The sequence below is a fragment of the Capsicum annuum genome, chromosome 3 (genome assembly GCF_002878395.1).
Source record: "Capsicum annuum cultivar UCD-10X-F1 chromosome 3, UCD10Xv1.1, whole genome shotgun sequence".
NCBI lineage: Eukaryota > Viridiplantae > Streptophyta > Magnoliopsida > Solanales > Solanaceae > Capsicum > Capsicum annuum.
In genome coordinates, this window is record NC_061113.1 from 242,846,039 (window position 1) to 242,864,708 (window position 18,670).

Consider the following 18,670-nt stretch of genomic DNA (forward strand, 5'->3'; position numbering starts at 1 on the left):
CAGTTGCTTCGTCTTGATCATATCCATCAGATGTTGTCCGACAAATTATTCAGCTGAAGAAGTCATCCTGGGTAAGCGCTAATCTTACTCGTACAAGCCTAACAATTGTATCATTCACAGAAAAGGAACAGTTACTGCCGCTGACTATTGACCAGAGAAATGCTAAGAAGGTCAGGCCACTTGCCACAAGTGAGCTTGGAATGGAGCCAACGATAGTTGAATCTGGATCTTCAAGTGCAGCACTGGCACTTGAACCGCTGACGCCAGCAACAAAAACTAAGTGGTTAGCAAACTTGAATTTTCAGAAAAAAAAATTGCATTTATTCCGCTACAAACTTCATTCGATTTGGCTGTAAAAATCCTTTCTTTGCTAGTGCTAATTCAATGTCGTTTCTATACATGAATAAGTAGGCCATTATGCACTGATTGCAATTACTAATTTCTCCTGCTTCTGAATTTTTCTTCCATTCCAAATGAACTTTCTTTGTTCTGTCTCAAACCTTTTGAATGGGATTTTGAGAAGTGTTACTCAAGCTTCTTCTAATCCTTTGGTGAAAACATACTGTACATGCCTTCCTCTGAAAGTTTTCTCAGTTTAGTTATCATCATGCCCAGCTCTGCAAATGCAACATGCAGAAAAAGTCCTGAATCCAACATTCCAACTAGCTGAACCCTAGGACAAGTAGATGTTATACTGTCATTTTCGCTCTCTTTTGAAAGTTTTGGGCTCCGGTTTTAGCAGTAAAAAAATCACAGATTCTTTACATCAAAAAGAAGATGACTTTTCAGTGTTGTTTTTTCTCAGGAAGATGAAGTGAAATCTGGCTTCTTTTTAAAAGAAGCATTTTAGTGTTATCTTTTCCTAAGATCCTCAATTGAATGCATTAATTTGTTACTTTAAATGCATCGAGATGATGACTATTTGCAACACCTTTGCCAGCAATGTGTGATTTTATTCTTCAAGTTCTCTGGATTCTTATGACAAACCAACAAGTACTGATTTCTGAAACTTGTTTGAAATCTATCAAATGCTTTTTGTCTCTGTCATTTGCATCTCTGGAGAGGTTCTTTGGATCTCTTATACAGGATTTTGACATTGCTGCTGACTTCAGGAGAAATAATTTGCTTAATTGTTGGTTGTCCTTGAGTAAAAAAGAAAAAAAATCCCGAGAGCTTTAGTGCACCGGGCTACCCTTAAAGGAGAACAAGTGGAACTCCATTGTTTGTAGACAACTTACCAAATAAATACATAGCAGGTATATTTGCTAGGATTATGCATGCGTTCTGATCAATAAAGCTTGTGAGTATGTCATCATGGAAAACAGTCTTTTATGTATTACTAGTACTCATGGATTTAGACCAGACTGAGCCTAAGTGTGAATTTCTCAAGTCCCTCAACTTTGATCCTGTAAATCTTGGCCATTAATGATTTTTTCTCGTTGAATGAGACATACAAAATAAGTCAGATTGGTAAAAGGAATTTGTGAGATCTTTGTTGTTTCCCCTTCCTCGATCACCCTCATATAGGTACAATGTTTGAACCAGCAGAGAACTCCATGTCCAATCAAACGGTACCACATAAAGCAGGATGGGAGAAGCATACTATTTTTTCAACATTATAAACAAAGGAACGGATTTGATGTGGGCATCACTTAGCATAGACTTCTAAGCAGTGTTTAGGAATGCGCTCGCATCGTCGCATAATGTGATGATGCGAAGCAATGCGAACCCCTCTCGCTGCGTGTGGTCGATGCGAGCGCATCATGTTAATTGTATTTTTAGGATCAATTTTAAATTAATAAAAGAGTCACTTTGTGTTGATTTTATATTTAGGGTCAATTTTAAATTAACAAGAGTCTACTGTGGTGATTGCCACTGCTGCAATTTTCTAAGGTTAACTTTAAAGTCCACTTCTGCGACTTCTTCTTCTTCACTGCTTCACTTAAATGATGCAGTCACATCGCTTCACGCTTCGCGTTATGCGTGATGCGGAGCCTTGTCGCTTTTTTTCACATCACGCTTCAGGAAGGTCTTTTCAGTTAATATTGAAAATGTGATTGATATTTTTGAACACTATTATACCTGCATGTGGTTTGTTTATACGTTTTCAGATAATTGTCTGAGAATAGAGATCACAAATATTCTAGGAGTGTGCAAAAAATTTCCTTATTCCATGTGTCAGCTTTCTTTTGTTTGTTGAAATTTCATACAGTAGTTACTTCTTTCTTTTATTCAGATGAAATCAGTTTGAATAAGTTGACCTCTTGTTGCAAAAGTAGCAGAGGCGGACACAAAGCAGCACCTTTAACCTGGAAATAGACTGCATTGATGGAACTTTAAATATTGGGGATTGGATGAGCGTAGTCCATAGCATTAAGCTTCCTCTTTCCTCGTCTCCTGTACGGAGACAGGGGCGGGCTATGGGGGTTGTAAGGTTAATTTATTTATTTATGTATAAATATTAAGCTTGGAATCCCCTTAACACAATATGAACTGCAGCTCAGCGGTCAAAGGGCTTAAATGTGTAGCATTGTTGCGGGTTTGAGTCTTGCTAGGGATATCTCTTTTACCTTTTTGAATCCCCTTATCAAATATCAAAGTTCTGGCTCCACCTCTGGTGGGAGAGGAGTGAGAATGATAAAGGGAGCCCTTAGGGAACTCCCAAGTGATGACACTCATTTTAATCCAATGCTGCTAACATTTTTGGGGAATATATCTGAGCTATTTGTGGTTGCACATTGTCCATGGTGCTTAATTATATCTAGTTTTATTTGATTCCCTCTTCTTTACGATCAACTGCTGGATCATAAGGCTCTCTGGTTCCCGGGTAGGTTTATGCTTGTGACTCTGTTGACTTCCTTTCTATCCAAAATATACTAGTTTATTTAGCCCAGATCCCTAAAGTGATATGGATGGTTTTGCTGAATTTGCAGTCAGCAAACGATAGGTTACTTTTGTCGTATTAATCTTAGGAAGTAATAGATGGAGTGTAAGATTAGGCCCATCTGAGGGTGATAAAGGAGCGTGATATCAAACGAATCTGTTGCGAATAGCAACCTACATTTAATTCATGGTCAGATTGTCAGATCTTGACCACTTGAGTTTTGTGCTAGTCTGATGTACCTCAAGTTAAAAAAAAATTATTCTAGGAGGCCAAAATAAGCAATTGGAAAACTTAGTAACGGTCATGAGACAGTTACACATGTATTGGGTGTTCTTTTCTGTAGAAAAAGGGGCAGGACAGTTGGGAGAGATATTCAGAGAAAGTAAAAGGGAATTCTTGGAGAGTTCTAGCCTCTCGAATGTCTCGGAATGCATGAATTTGTGTAATCTTAGTATTATGTATTCTATAACTGAATTTCATTCATGTCTTAGGTTGTGCTTTAAGGTATTAGCAGTTTCCTAGTGACTGTTTCAGAATTCTGGTTGTAATTTGAGTGCATTTAGTATAAAGAATCAGCATTTGTTCCAGTATTTACTGTACTTTTGCAGAAAGTCTATCATTGTCCTTGCTAACTTTTGCCTTTATTTTCAATAGCTTATTTTAAGTGCTCTTAAGGAATCACATTGATACCAAATTAACAATTGTTAGTGATGGCTAACCAAGTTTTTCCTGTGTATCTGCAGAAGGCCTCAACCAAAAGCTCTACTAGGGGATACAAAGGAAACTCTGAAGGATGCGGGGTATAAATCTGATGATGATAATTGGGACTTCATTGACGTAGAATTACCCTATAAATGACCTTATCGAGCAATGTGAAAACGAAATGGTCTGAGAATAAAAGTTTCATATATCAGTTTCTCTTCTAGTACGACGAGCTGCAGCACAGTTCTCACTGATTTTGCTATAGAACCTGGCTACCTCTGCAGTTTGGCGTTTTTGTATAAGCTAACAGGAGTGTATGACTATACTGTCACAGAAACAAACTAGTTCTGGCATAACAGGTGCCCTAATGTGTTTCCAAGTTCGTATTAAAGATCAATGAAAGGTTGTTGTACATCTGATTTTTTATTTTGGTTCTAACTTTGCAATATGTGGTGATTGTTTCTGAGAGGATATTGGTGAACCCCAACATTTGATGTTCAATTTCTGCCATTCATTTGTTGCTACAACTAGACTTACGATTGAGACAGTGTCTGCAAAAGGATAAAAAAGAATCTTTCATGTGGGTCCTTGACCCGCTTTACACCCTCTATTTGGTAATATGAGAGAATCTGTAATGAGAAGATGACCTCTTCATCTTATTTTTTTTTTTGGTAGAAAAGATATCTTTTTTTCCTGAACTTGTCCTCCAAACTCACTTAAATTTAACTTTCGTTTATTTATCCTCTTTAATATTTTTAAAGTAAATTAATTTCATCCCTTATGTCAGCTGACGTAGTAAAAAAAAAAGGAGCAAGTGAATTTTTTTTTAAAAGAGCCGACTTTATTATTATTATATATATAGATAAATTAAAAAAAATATCAAAAACCCACTTCATCTTCTTCTTTTACCCGCCCCCATTCCCCCCACCCCAACCCACTATCATCATCAATTATCTTACACCACCACTGATGCTGGAGTTGGATTCTCTCTGGCTCAGTTGGGTGCTTTGGTTGCTACTTCTCTACTTGTCTCTATTGTTGCTCTGATGAGGCACTTAATATAAATGCTGTTGATTTTGCGGAGATTTGATTTTACAGAGAGATGGAGATTGAGTGATTGATTTGTTAGAGATTTAGGATGTTGGCTATGATTATGTTAATTCTGTAGCGTTGTGGTTATGATTTGTGCAATTCGCTCTTAACAACAATTAACAAATCAAATAGCTACTCCCTCTTTAGTAATGAAAAAAATTTGAGGGAGAAGCATTGCAGGGGTGGAAATTAGAAGGGGAGAAGGAGAGGGGTGGGGGGAGGGGTTGGAAGAGCGCGGGGGAAAGGGCTAAAAGGGCGGGGGAGGGGGGATGTGATCTGAAGAAGGTGGAGGTGGGGTGGGGTAGGGTGGGTGGGGTGTGTGAAGAAGAAAGGAATTTTCTTTTATATATATATATATATAAATCATATGTGTGTGAAATTATTTTTTTTTAGAAAAATTCTATTTTCTTAAGGGGAGCCTTGGAGTAACTGGTAAAGTTGCTGCCATGTGACCAGGAGGCCACGGGTTCAAGCATTGGAAACAGTCTTTGGCAGAAATGCAAGGTAAGGCTGCGTACGATACACCCTTGTGGTGAGGTCCTTACGTACGATACACCTTTGTGGTGGGTCCTTCCTCTGACACTGCACATAGCGGTAGCTTTGATACATCGGGTTGCCCTTTTATGGCGCGTGGGTAATGCACTCTCCATAGTGAGAGTGAGATTATGATTTTGAGGGTGTAATTAATACACTTTAAAGATGTTAATGGGGGGTTAAATAAACTAAAGTTAAATTTAAGTGTTAAAGTGAATTTGGAGGACAAGTTTGGGGGGAGAATTTACCTTTTCTCTTTTTTTTTGGTACATGACCTCTCATCTTATGAGATGTAGAAGAAAGTATTTTTACAAAGATTGTATGCTTGACTGCCACAAGTTATTATTTCAATAAGAGGAAAATGTTAAATAACAAATACATATGTATTTTACTTAGAAAAAAAGCAATTGGAGACTTTGCTTGATTGGGATTTCACTATAAATGAATCACCTTTAGTCGAGATTACTCCACCTTATTGCTACAAATTTTCAAATTCTAGCTTCTCCTTAATCCATTGGGTGCTTTATTACAACTAAGGGTGAGGACAAATCAATATAGCCATTGTAAAACGTGTTTCACTAGTAAAATAATTTTTCTCATTTTTAAAAAATTTATAATACTAAAAAAAAAAAAAATTCAATATTTTTGACCAACAAATCCGTGAAACTTGAACCAAACACCTCCTAACTCACTTCTTAAGATTGCCCAACCCTATAAGATAGATCCATTACTAGGTGTACTTAACTTACTCCGTCAGTTGGAATTTAATTTTCATTATTTTCCTAATTTCATTAATTTTTTTTTTATTATTTTATCTTAGCATTAATTAGTTATTCTCCAAATTATTTTTGTAATAAACATGTCAAATTAAAATAAAAAAAAAAATAGCCCAATGTACTAACGATGTAAAGGGCCCCACCATAATGTATTATATACGATCTTATTTTACATTTCTATCGGAAGTTATTTTTAAGACTTGTCCATGACCTCCTGCCACATGACAACTTTATCAGTTATTCTTATGCTTCCAGGCTCTCTAAAATGTTTCTTGTTTAACCACGCGTTGCATTTTAGCCTAGATTTCCTATTTAATATTCATACCAAAAGGAAGAGGAAAATAAATTTCCAGTTGTAAACATATTTGTGGCTAACGCTGAACATTGTCAACACTCACTTTACATGCTTCAAATTCTTTCTATTCTCACCTGTCAACACTTAGCCATCACAGAAATAAAAAGTTTCAAAGCGAAGCCCAGCCATGCAAGTAATTGAAACCTTTTGAGCAACACAAATTCCCAAAGAATTCTCTTTTCAGACACCCATTTGCAATTAGTACTAATTTGTTAGCAGGGAAAAATATATATATTTTTTTTGTTGTTGTAAAATCGCCATGCTTTTCCATTTTGATCTGAAAGAATTTCAAGAAAAGGTGTCCACTCAGCTCCGACCTTGGCAACGCTCTTTCCAGTTCTGGGTTCGCGCTGCTGATATTTATACTGGTTATAAAGTAACCCCCTTTGCCCCCTTTATATACATATATTTACATATTTATGTTGTTCCTAAGTTGTTCGATTAAATTTATGTTTGGGTTCTTTTTTGGGATTTCAAAGGTATTTAAAGTAACCCCTTTTGCTTCTTTCACTCTGTATTGTTTTTTACATATTTATGTTGTTCCTAAGTAGTTTGGTTGAATTTATGTGTGGGGTTCTTGGATTTTGAAGGTATTTCAAGTAACCCATTTTGCTTCTTTCACTCTGTATTGCTTTGTGCATGTTTATGTTGTTCCTAAGTAGTTTGGTTGAATTTATGTTTGGGGTTCTTTTTTTTGGGATTCTGAAAGTATTTCAAGTAACCCCTTTTGCTTCTTTCAATCTGTGTTGTTTTGAACATGTTTATGTTGTTCCTAAATAGTTTGGTTGAATTTATGTTTGGGGTTCTTGCTTTTGGGTTTCGTAGGTATTTCAGGTAAGAGCAAGTTTTGAGAAGGATGTGCAGAAACAGGAGGTGATGTGGGAGAAGCAGCACGAGGTTGCTGCTGACAAGATATATAGCATGTGTTCTGAGCTTGGTGGGTTTTTCCTCAAGGTACTTCTGTAGTTATGAAAATTCACTATCTGTTTGCCTATAATGGATTTGGTTTCATCGTACTTGCTGTTCGACCTAAATTTGGTTTCTTTACATTCTCATCAACTCCTATAATCTTTATGATTAATAAGTACTCCTTTTCAATTTGATTGTCTGTTTTGACTTGGCACGAAATTTGAGTAAGTCAGAAAGAAGACTTTTGAATCTTGTGGTTTTAAATTTAAGATATGTAGAATTTACCAAAATATCCTTTAATCTTGTGGTCCTAAACATGTGCCATGTGGAAAGTTGAAATTAAAAGTTGACCAAAAAAAAAAGGAAGAGACATTCTTTTTGAAACGGACTAAAAATGAGGGTAGGACAAACAAATTGAAACGGAGGGAATAATAATCTTGGGAATGCTCCCACCCTATTGAGGAAATCACATGATTGTCATCCCTTATGCTACAGAAGTTGCACATTACTTTGGGATTAAAAGAAGTGGCCAACTTTATTGTGGGGTTTTAATTGCTTGAGAGTTACTGTGTTATCAAACTGCTTTGTTTTTATTTTTTTATTTAGCTATTTTTTGAATTTATGTTGTCATATTAGTACCTGTTATTGCTGAGGAAATATTCAGTTTTTTTGGATGATTAATGATGTTAGGTTGCCCAAATAGTTGGGAAGCCAGACTTGGCGCCAGCTCCATGGGTCAAAAGGCTTGTTACTCTATGTGATCAAGCACCTGCTACACCATACAATGTGATTAGGGTAGTGCTTGAGAAGGAGTTGGGTCAAAATTTTGATGATTTGTTTCAATATTTTGACAAGGATCCACTAGGCTCTGCTTCAATTGCTCAGGTATCTACTTTTATACACACTTTCGCCGTTTCTCGTCTTGCTAAACTATAGAATGCTCGAAGACACATTTCTTTGCAAGAAATGATGGAAATCATATGATGAAAGATTGGAAAAACTGGTTAAGTGTTCTATCAAGCATCCATTTGAGTAGTCTTTATATTTCTTCAAGCTCAAACTATCAAGAAGGAAGTTTATGCATTTAATCAGTATTTAATTCATGTTCAAGTCTGTAACATTATCTTGTCATTTCTTTAGTTTAAGACTTGCTTCACAAGTTCTCCTGATATTTATGTATGGCCTTTTCAGGTTCATCGAGCAAGACTAAAAGGTGACAAGAATGATGTTGTCGTCAAGGTAAGAATTCGCGTGTCATCTTGCAATAGTGATATAATTATGATGTTCTAATTGTCGTAAAACTATAGGTCCAACATCCTGGAGTTCAGGAATTGATGATGACTGATATCCGCAACTTGCAAGCCTTTGCGTTGTATATTCAAAAGACAGATGTCAAGTTTGATCTGTTCTCTGTTACCAAGGAAATGGAGAAACAGGTGCAAAACATTCATGAATTTGCAATATGTCTTGTACTATTAGACTTTTCATGTCCTTATTCCTATTTGATATTTTCTTACTTTGATGCTTGCTATATGCTGAGGTTCTCCTAGTGGAGCACGTAATTGTGATTGGTTAGGTTCCAAAAAAGAAAGAAAAATGAAACTGGGAGTAATTCTAGATCCTTCTTATGATTATCTCAGATCCTTTGGATTTAACAAATCTGTTTGTGTTATGGGTGTTACTCTATACTGCTATAGTTAAAGTTCTTCAGAGAATGTTATGCCATATCTCAACTACTTGAAGCGAAGTTTTATAAGTTCCATTTTTCTGATTTGATTATCTGTTGACGTAGTACACCTTTACCCTCTCATGCGCATTTTCTTTCAGTCGCATAATCAATCTATCTTAATTCTTAAGGGCCTATGAAAACATTGAGTTCATTATCCCGTTTAATCTATGTCAGTGCTCAGTAAAGTTTCATTGCTGAAGGATGAAAACATAGTAGTTGTACCACATGAGACTAGTTCTGTTTCTTCCATAAGCTGAATTAGCTAATGTTTAGTGTTATTAATTATGGATTAATTATGGATGTTGAACTTAATTGTATATACCGAGTGATTCCCAATACCAAATCCACCTTTTATTCTGTGATAGGATTCCGTAACCTCCTTGTTTCTTTTTGCTTTACCTTCACATTTTGCATTTCTTTTGGGAGCAGTTTCTAATTCATGGCAGGGCTGCCATTGTTGTTTCCTTCCCCTATGAAATACTGTTTTTGAGTTTTTACTCTGTGGAAAAATGATAGGAGTATTACTTGGTAGATGGTAACAATTTTTTTTTTGAGATAGGTAACTTTGCATTCACACAAAAAACTCATCAGGAAACTGATGAGGAGGGATTTACAAACCCCCGGGGGTGCCATCATAATCAAAACCGAAGCAAACTTTCAAAAATTTACAGTCTCGAGCCGGGGGTCTTTTGGAAACAGCCTCTCAACTTCTTCGGAGGTAGTGGTATGGACTGCATACCTTCTACCCTCCCCAGACCTCACTATGTGGGAATATACTGGGTTTTTTGTTGTTGTTGTGTACCTACTTCCCCCACTAGATCCTACTTACACCAAAAATATTGTCAAGTATCCCACATCGAAAAAGAGATGGGTAATTTGTCTCCTTATATGGACTTGGGCAATCCTCCCCCCATGAGCTTGCTTTTGAGGTTAAGTTAGGCCCAAGATCCATTCGTTACATGGTATCAGAGTCAGACCCATCCCAAATCTTTGTTCACCGATGTTGGCCCCCATATTATATTGTCCACGCTCCAGTTAACGAGTTAACGAGGCCTGGGCGTGCTGGGGAGTGTCAAGTATCCCACATCGAAAAAGAGATGGGTAATTTGTCTCCTTATATGGACTTGGGCAATCCTCCCCAATGAGCTAGCTTTTTGAGGTTGAGTTAGGCCCAAGATCCATTCTTTACATTTTGAGAGTCGTAAAGACTCCAGAAACTTTTACCTGAATTTGCATAGTCTCCCAGGTCCTTATGACTCTTATTCACGAGTTGTACCATTAAGATACGACTCGGGAAGAGTCCGTATGACCTAACTTCTTGAACTTTTCTGGATCTTTTCTGCCATCTTTAGGCCTGCACACTGAACAAACATATTACCTTATAATATAAGTATAAAACATGGTCCTCCCATGCAGCGCTTGATTTAACGTTGCGGCACGACGTGACTAAGTTGGATATTCAGATTCCACCATTTAACCTCATGGGTTGCCTCCCATGCAGCGTTTTTTAGTGAAATCTGAGTATCCAACTTAGCCACGTCGTGCCGCGACGTTAAATCAAGCTCTTCATGGGAGGCAACCCATGTTTTGTTCTTATTTTATTGGGTAGTATGTTTGTTCAGCATGCAGGACTAAAGATTGCAGAGAAGATCCAGAAAAGTTCAAGAAGTTTGGTCATACGGACTCTTCCCGAGTCGTATCTTAATGGTACGACTCGTGAGTAAAGACTAAGACAATCTCATCTTGACCATCTGTGTGCTGCTAACCTTCCCTTCATAACATCTCTCATTCCTTTCTTTCCATAATATCCACCAGATGCTAACAATCTTTGATTGTTGGTTTTAATTTCTAACTGGTACTTGACTTCTCTGATGTTTGATAAAGCACTATTGTGTGTCTGCAAGACTCTAAATATTTCAAGATTAGCGCATATGCAGATCTGTTGGTATTTGCATCAAGCTAGTTGACTTCTTCTCGCCTGAATATTGTTACTTGATTAAGTGAACCTAGTAGATTTTAACTTCTCAACTTTTGCATCTTTGAAGTAATTTGGTTTTAACTTGTTCATTCAAGATTAGCTATGAATTTGACTTTGTGAGGGAGGCTGAAGCTATGGCAAGAATTCGGCATTTCCTTTGCCAGAATAACAAAAAATCCCCTGTTCGGGTACCTCATGTGATACGAGACATGGTCAGCAGGTATGCTCAGGTGAAGAAAATTTGTTTTGTCTGAGTTACATTGTGAACTAAGATGAGACTATTAACTTTAGCTCCTCTTTTGGTGATTTCAATTACCTTGTGTTTCTATTAATGTGTTTAACATTATTAAGATTTTTTCTTTAACTGGTAAGTGTTTAACTTTGTTATGACTTGACTAAGTGTAGAACAAAAGTTAGTTACCAGTTTCAAAAAAAAAGTGTAGAACGAAAGTCTACTAGTTTCTCCACTGTAATACTCGGTCTGTAGTACACACATGTCAAATCCTTACACAATACTTTTCTTCAGTACTGGCTGGATGTACTGTTTTTTGTAACATGTAGTCTTTGATCATGTGGATCACTTTGTAATTTGCAGTTTGTTCCATACTAGCTTCATTATTACATTATAAGCTTTATAGTCTTCCTGATACTGGGTGTATGTATTTCGTTTTACTCCACAAGACAATCAAATCCTTGTTTCCATGTGTCCTGGATTGATAACAATATCGTCCTGAATTTTTCTAAAAGGAATATCTGTTGACAACCTATTCATGACCTTCTCCAAAAAAAAAAAAATACACTGGGTGATACTTGTGTAGTCTAACGAAGCCCACATGCAATTGAACTTGAATGTAAGATTGATTCAAGTTCAACACAGCTGTCGCAAGATATTTCTAGTGGGATCAATTCATTTGAATGATTGCTTATCAAGTCTATTTTCCCTAGCCTTAGTCATTCTATATTTTTCTTAATGTTATGTATTCCTCAGATAAGTTTGCTTCAGCGTAATTCAACCAAATACGACGAGTCTTACAAGTGGTAGGATTTCTATCTTTTTAGAAAGAATATTTGATGTATTGGTTGGATAATGTGGATACGTGTCTTAGTATCTTTCACCTATATAAGGATAGTTATCACAAAGGTCGATTACATTTGAACTCCTACATAGAAAGAGATGGGTGGGTGGAAGGTGTATTCATCATATTGAAGTGGGCAACCATCTTATCTAAGGGCTTAAACTATTAGAGAGAGCATACTTTTATTCTCTTAACTATGTCTTCTACTTGTCCCCTCACATGTTTTTTTTCATGGCCAAGTGCATGGAAATTCTTTTTGAACTGTGTTGTGTTCTCTCTGACAACTTAAGCTTTCAGATGAGATGGAAATTCTTTTTGAAGTGTGTGACCATCTCATTGAAAGCTTAAGTTGTCAGAGAGAACACACTTTTGTTTGCTTTAGTATGTCTTCAACATATCAGATTAAATGAGACTGGATGCAGGGTGTTTGCACAAGACTGGTTCTACAAAAGGGTTAGCAAATAGTAAAGGATAGGTGGAGTGACGACATGAAATACTTTTGAAGACCCAGTAAAAAAACCTATGCTTGGCCTATCTATTTCAGAATTAGATCTTATAGCAGGCACCTTGAAGCGCAAAGTTGCGTAATCCCCCACTTAAGGTTAACTTTTGCATTGAATGTTTAGTTCAAGAATACTACTTCTACCCCTTATATCTACTTCTACAGATGTCAAAGGTGCATTTCCATATGCTTATCCTTGCAATTCCATAAGTTACATTTATTTTATCGTATATTTATCTTCTTCACATTTGTTTGATATTTAGGGATAATTTTAGTTAGTTGATTGACAATGATGGGAATAACTATTTCTCGCATGAATTTTGGTTTATTTCTGTTGCTTTTCTCCCTATATTTATCCATCTGAGCAATCACTTTCTTCATGCTGCTACTAGGAGGGTTCTAGTTATGGAATACATTGATGGCATACCCATTTTGAAGCTAGGAGATGAAATGGCGAAGAGAGGCATACGTGATGGCAAGTTAGCGGCAGTTGCAAAACAGTAAGTCCCTAAGTTATCCTTGAACATGTTGTTCTGAACCTGCCAGCTTGTTCCATACATAGACGCTTACCCGTGATATATAGAAAGTCTTCTGCCTTTGTTCCCCTTTGAAGTGGTCATTTTTCATGTCTGTACAAGTGAGTACAACAACAGAAAACCCAGTGAAGTCCCATAAGGGGGTGTGGGGAGGATAAAGTGTACACGGACCTTACCATACCTTGTGGAGGTAGAGAGGCTGTCTTTGAAAGACACTCGGCTCGAGTAATGCACATCAAAGTAGTTGAAAGAAAGTCATTTTTCATGTTTGTATATATTTGAGTACATGTGGAACTCCTGAATGTTCTCTTTTCTGAAAATGTTTATAGTGAAGGTACCCTTTTTTCATTCTGAAAATGCAGGAATATCCTTAAAAATTTGTCACTTGCTTATGGACAAATGATACTCAAGAGTGGTTTCTTCCATGCAGATCCTCATCCGGGAAATATTCTGATCTGCAAAGGGTCCGAGGCAAGTGCACACTGGAATACCTAAACTTATCCCTAAGTATATTCTCGCAGTTAATATACAGTGGAGATTGTTATTTACATTATTCCTGTCAGGTTGCATTGCTTGATTATGGACAAGTGAAGGATCTACCTGATGAACTGAGGCTTGGATATGCTAGGTTGGTTCTTGCGATTGCTGATAATGACCCTTTAAGGGCATCAGAGAGCTACAGGTACAGTAATTTGCCCTGAAAATTTTTCTTCTAAATATATATTTTTTCTCTTTCTGCTTCACAGCAGAAGAAAATTTTGTGCTGTCTGTTACTTTAGCATGGCTGCAGTTGGCGATGAATGGGCAGGAATGAGAGAAATCCATTACTGTCCTTTGTTTGGCCAGCGGGTCATACTTTATCAGTTGTTATGCACATACACAGGGTGTGGTGTGGGCAGAAGATAGTTCTAGGGGAGAGATGAGAGATGTTCAAAAGTTCATATGTCCCTTGACATCCTTCATAGGTTTATCACCATTCAACCAGAACTAGTGGTTGATTTTTCTGTAACTGCACTATTTATGACTTGGCTCAATCTGATCTAATTCGTAAACAACAAAACTGCAGGCTTGCAGCAATCTAGCTAACTTTTCTGTTTCCTTTGGTAATATGTCCTCTTTATATCCCAGGGATCTTGGTATCGAGACCTTGAGCAAATGTCAGGATGAACAAAATGAACTGCTTAGACTGGCGCAAACAATGTTTGACACAAAATTACCGCCTGGAGTTACAATGCTGCAACCATTCTCAGAAGAATCTTCTATAAAGAAGATTGCTGTTAAGGTATGTCTTTGAGTTCCATGGTGAAAAGTATATAGCTGTGCTGAGAGTGGGTCTACTAGTCAAGCAAATTGAATGGATGACATCTTATTACGCAAGTTACTTTTAGGACATAATTATTTTGTCCTTTCTGTTTGTGCTGCTTCTCTGTTACTGTTGGGTGGGAAAGGTGGGAATTCATTGTTGTTGCATTTTGAAATTCGGAATTAAATCTGGAGGATGCTTTTGATACAAGATTTCCAATGCAAGTATGTAGAATATCCAGGTGTATAGATTGTCTGTGCAGCAAATGGATTTTATTGTTCAAAAGTCCATGATTTTCAACTTGCAATAAGTAGTTTTGGAATTGAAAATTTTGGAATAACCCCGAAGGTGAGTTATTCAGGGCATTTTATAGTATACCCTTTACTAGATTTGCTTAATATTTATTGGAAAAATTATATGAACCTCAAATCAAAGTATTGTATTTGCTATCTACACTATCCCAATCCTATGTAGCGGTGGATCCTTGCTTGAGCACTGAAGCCTGGAAATAGAATTTTGGAAGTAAATAATTTAGAGATGAAGGTTGATATTTGCATGCAGCGTCAAATACTTTTGATAAGTGCATCATCCATGCATTATTCATCTTGTGGCCAATTTATTCTTTGTATTTCGTGAAACATATTATGAGAGGGATAGAGTGGTTAATTCCTTTCTGATACATAATTCTGCCAAATTCCATGTGGCTTTAAGCATGTTGATTTTTCCCATACAATCCAGGTGAAACTTGGATGAAGATTGAATCCTAAAGCTCATACTTCCCCGTATTACTTCTTAGATTGCTTTAAATGATATTATGTTGACTGAATATCCCTTAAGCATAAACGTTTTGATGGTATGCAGTTGTATTATAACTGAGATTATTTTCGCCTTGTAGTTCCATTTGTTGTTATATATAGACATATGTCAAAGGTAAAAGAGAATGAGTGTGGTGTATATGCCATCTAATTTAGATTAAAGCAGTGCAACAAGAGTTTGAGGTAAAGGGAGATGTTTTCGCATTAACACCAATTGGTCATTAACTGCCCTCCCAAAGAAAAAAGAAGAATAAAGGAATAGCACCAATCGGGTGATCTCCATATTAGAGGAGATTCATTGACCAGCCTTACTATGTGAATAGAATGGTCTGAATAGAATATTGATTTCACTTGGTTTTCTGGATTTCACGTGGTTAGTAACTTCACTCGAGATATATTGATGTTGCCCTGATCTCTGCTGAATATTTGGTCTGTTGACCTCCTTTTTTGATTACCGTGGTGTCCTTAAGTTACCATTTTTAAAAAGAAAAAATAACCATGGTGTTCTGGCCCGCTTTCGTGCACCTCAACTAATTCCACGGGATACCTGCCACCAGCACAGGTATCAGGTAACTCTGTCCACCAAAGTTAGACCAGATGAGAAGAAATCACCTAGTGCTTTTGTCTCTGCTGGGAATTGAACCTAAGACCTCATGGTGCTCAACCCACGTCATTGACTAAGCCACACCCTTGGATGTTGGTTCATCAACATTTCAAGAGCGTTATTCTTTGCTTGATAAATTGTCAAATGTGAACCGAATTTATTTTTCAAAATTGCTGCAGTCAAGATCTCAGTCTATAATTTTACATTCCAAAAACATTGTAATTTCTTTCACCAAGTAAACTTCATTTGATTTTCTATTGTTTACCATAACTCCCACCTTTGGAAACAACAGATTATTTGCAGTTAACAACATTGGTTTTCCTTAATTCACGTGGTGATAACAATTGGCAGTTGAACCAATTGGCGAATTAAATTTCCATATACTACAACAATTCTGAAAATTGTTTGTTTTGATGATAGGCTTTTCCAGAGGAACTGTTTTCTGTTCTCCGTACAGTGCACATCCTGAGAGGACTTAGTGTTGGTCTGGGAATTAACTTTTCATGTGCCGAGCAGTGGAGACCCATTGCTGAAGAAATTCTGTATGCTGCAGGAAGACTTTCAGGTATCTTCAGTTATAGCAATACCTCTTTCAAATGTGACTAATCCATACCGAAGGGCTTTCCCTGCTTTGGTTATTAAACTTTGTGGGCCTGGAGTTACTGGTAAAGTTGCTGCCCCGTGGAAACAGCCTAAATGCAAGGTAAGTCTGCGTACAATAAACCCTTGTGGCTTGGCCCTTCCTTGTACCTGCCCATAGCGGATGCTTTAGTACACCGGGTTGCCCCCTTATTTTTTATCAACTTTATGGGCCTGGAAAAGAAGTGGACATTTACCGGTTTGTCTTTCCCCAATAATTTGTTCTCTGCAAATTTGTGATCCAGAATAATGTGACCTTTTTTTTTCTGGCATCATACATAAATAGACTCTCAAACTTGGCCTCACCTGGCAAGCATGCACTCCAGTTTCGATGGTGCACATCTAGACACCTCAACTTCTCAACTAGCAACTGAACTCTAAATCGTCCCCACGACGTGATACATAAATTTTGAAGGTGTCTGGATCATTTTGTAAGTTGGAATGTTCAATTGATACATCAAAGACGAGTTGGGGTGTCTTAAGAGTGTTTAATTGTCAGTTGAGGCCAAGTTAAAGTGTCTATGTATTATGCCTTTTTTTGGGGGGTTCCCTGGTCGAGATGCTCTGCTTACATACAGGCTACAGCAATTTATGTCTGCCGTTTCTTCCTTTTCCAAGTAGGCCATTTTTCTTTAATCTGATGGTATGATTTTATGTTGGTAATTAGTTCCCAAAGCACAAACTAAGCAATTTTTCTTCTTTGGCTTACGTTTCCTTTAATATTGCTCATTTACTCGCAGCTAAAGATCTGAAGAAAATACATAGACATGGAGCGACTGGACGAAGATTTTGCAGATAATGGAAATGATTTGTAATTTGTCATAATCAAATTGATGCCCTTAGTTGCATCCTTGTCATGGATAATTCAATTAGAATTGTTTCCTTTTACCACATGTATTGGCATAGAAAGGAAGTTTTGTCACACTACTAGCAGTAGTTGGTGCTGAAAAAAGACATTGACTACTAGCTGTAGTCTTATTTCAGGAAAATTGTTAGGTTGTATCTTGATTTTCTGGGTTCATAGGAGAGTTGTGTTTCTCCAAAAAATTTTGCTGCTGTGGACAAACAACCATTTGGTGAGCAATGAGAAGTGATTTTTTTTGTGTGTGTGGCTTCAACGTCTTTTGCTACTGTGACCAGGAGGCCGTGGGTTAAGTCGTCGAAAGAGCCCCTTGCAGAAACGTAAGTTGATTGCTGCGTAAAATAGTGCCTTGAGGCTCGGCCCTTCCTCAAACAGCACACATAGTGGGAGCTTTAGTGCATTGGGATGCACTACAAACAACCATTAGCATTTCTTGCTCATGTAGCTTCGAGTCTGTAACTAGCCCAGCCCGATTATTTTTCTAACTCAATTCATTTTAAATCGCTCAAATTCAACTCAATCCAACCCGTCCTACCAAAATATTTTGCAATAAAGCAACCATTACAACAATATCATACTCCGTGAAATTCCATAAGTGAGGCTTGGGGAGAGTTTGAATGTAAGCAGACCTTAACGCTATCTCGTAGGAGGTAGAGAGGTAGTCTAGCAACCATTGACTTAAACAATTTAAAAGCATATTAGTTTCCATCAATTGATACGGTTTAAGTTGTTCCTAAGCATGATGTAAAGTATGGCCTGACGTTAACTCAGATTAATAAATGATTAAGTCAAGATCAATAACCCCACTTTGGCACCAAAAGGCTCCCAAAAAATAGTACTCTAAATAATTCAAGCTTTGCATGGGCTAATATAGTGCCAATTGATAGGAAATTAATTCAAGCTTTGTCAATAAAAAAATGCAAGTTTTTCTTAATTGGCCAATGTTGTGCACTACTAAATTTAGTGAGCACAAGGAAACCCAGGAGGATTCTTTCATATTTAACTAAAACCCCTAGTGCTCTAGCTTTGGAAATTAGTATTGTGTTCTTTAGTTTTATCGGAGTTGCTCTGATGGTAAATACTTCTTGCATTCAATTTTAAGATTGTGGATTCGAATCATCCAAGGAGCAAAAATGATGGAAGCTCCTAAGAATTAAGGAGTAAAAAAAAAAAAAGATATTTTTTAGCAGGAAACGTTTCCTCATTTAATCATTAAATGAGTTTTACGCTGCACAAACAGGAGCGAAGCTTGAAGATTAAGTACAACTAGTTCGGCTGAGCTTAGTAGTTTTAGTCTAAACCTTGAGAATCAAGGGCAGAGCCACCTTCCATTCGGGAGTTCATTCGAACCTTCTTCGATAAAAAATTATACTA

The 18,670-nt window shown here is 37.1% G+C and overlaps 2 protein-coding genes across 5 annotated transcripts in view; both read left to right on the plus strand.

The window, feature by feature from the left end:
• Positions 1 to 4,110, plus strand: part of LOC107862711 (30S ribosomal protein S21, chloroplastic) — an 11,827-nt gene extending 7,717 nt beyond the window's left edge. The window contains exon 2 of the mRNA XM_016708349.2: positions 3,628 to 4,110. Within this exon, the coding sequence (XP_016563835.1) occupies positions 3,628 to 3,742 (115 nt within the window). The 3' untranslated portion in view covers positions 3,743 to 4,110. The remainder of the gene's footprint in view (positions 1 to 3,627) is intronic.
• A 2,161-nt stretch (positions 4,111 to 6,271) lies between these two features.
• Positions 6,272 to 17,539, plus strand: LOC107862710 (uncharacterized protein slr0889). 4 transcript variants are annotated; one of them, XM_047409645.1, is made up of 13 exons: positions 6,296 to 6,719; positions 7,169 to 7,297; positions 7,943 to 8,137; positions 8,444 to 8,491; positions 8,560 to 8,688; positions 11,055 to 11,189; positions 11,948 to 11,997; positions 12,930 to 13,037; positions 13,436 to 13,544; positions 13,637 to 13,755; positions 14,202 to 14,355; positions 16,216 to 16,360; positions 16,721 to 17,539. In XM_047409645.1, exons 1-13 carry the CDS (start codon positions 6,603 to 6,605, stop codon positions 16,813 to 16,815), a joined length of 1,533 nt encoding a protein of 510 aa, XP_047265601.1. In that variant the 5' UTR covers positions 6,296 to 6,602; the 3' UTR covers positions 16,816 to 17,539. The 4 variants fall into 4 exon arrangements, with proteins under 4 accessions (XP_016563833.1, XP_047265603.1, XP_047265601.1 ...); XM_047409646.1 differs by having other exon boundaries at positions 6,299 to 6,719; positions 17,175 to 17,539; XM_016708347.2 differs by lacking the exon at positions 11,948 to 11,997 and having other exon boundaries at positions 6,272 to 6,719; positions 11,055 to 11,179; positions 17,175 to 17,539.
• The last annotated feature ends 1,131 nt before the right edge of the window (positions 17,540 to 18,670 follow it).

Coding starts and splice junctions, on each gene's coding strand:
- LOC107862710 (XM_047409645.1), top strand. CDS start 6,603: ATGCTTTTCCATTTTGATCTGAAAGAATTTCAAGAAAAGGTGTCCACT. Junction 13,038..13,435: donor TTAGCGGCAGTTGCAAAACA/GTAAGTCCCTAA, acceptor CTGAAAATGCAG/GAATATCCTTAAAAATTTGT. Junction 16,361..16,720: donor TGCTGCAGGAAGACTTTCAG/GTATCTTCAGTT, acceptor ATACATAAATAG/ACTCTCAAACTTGGCCTCAC.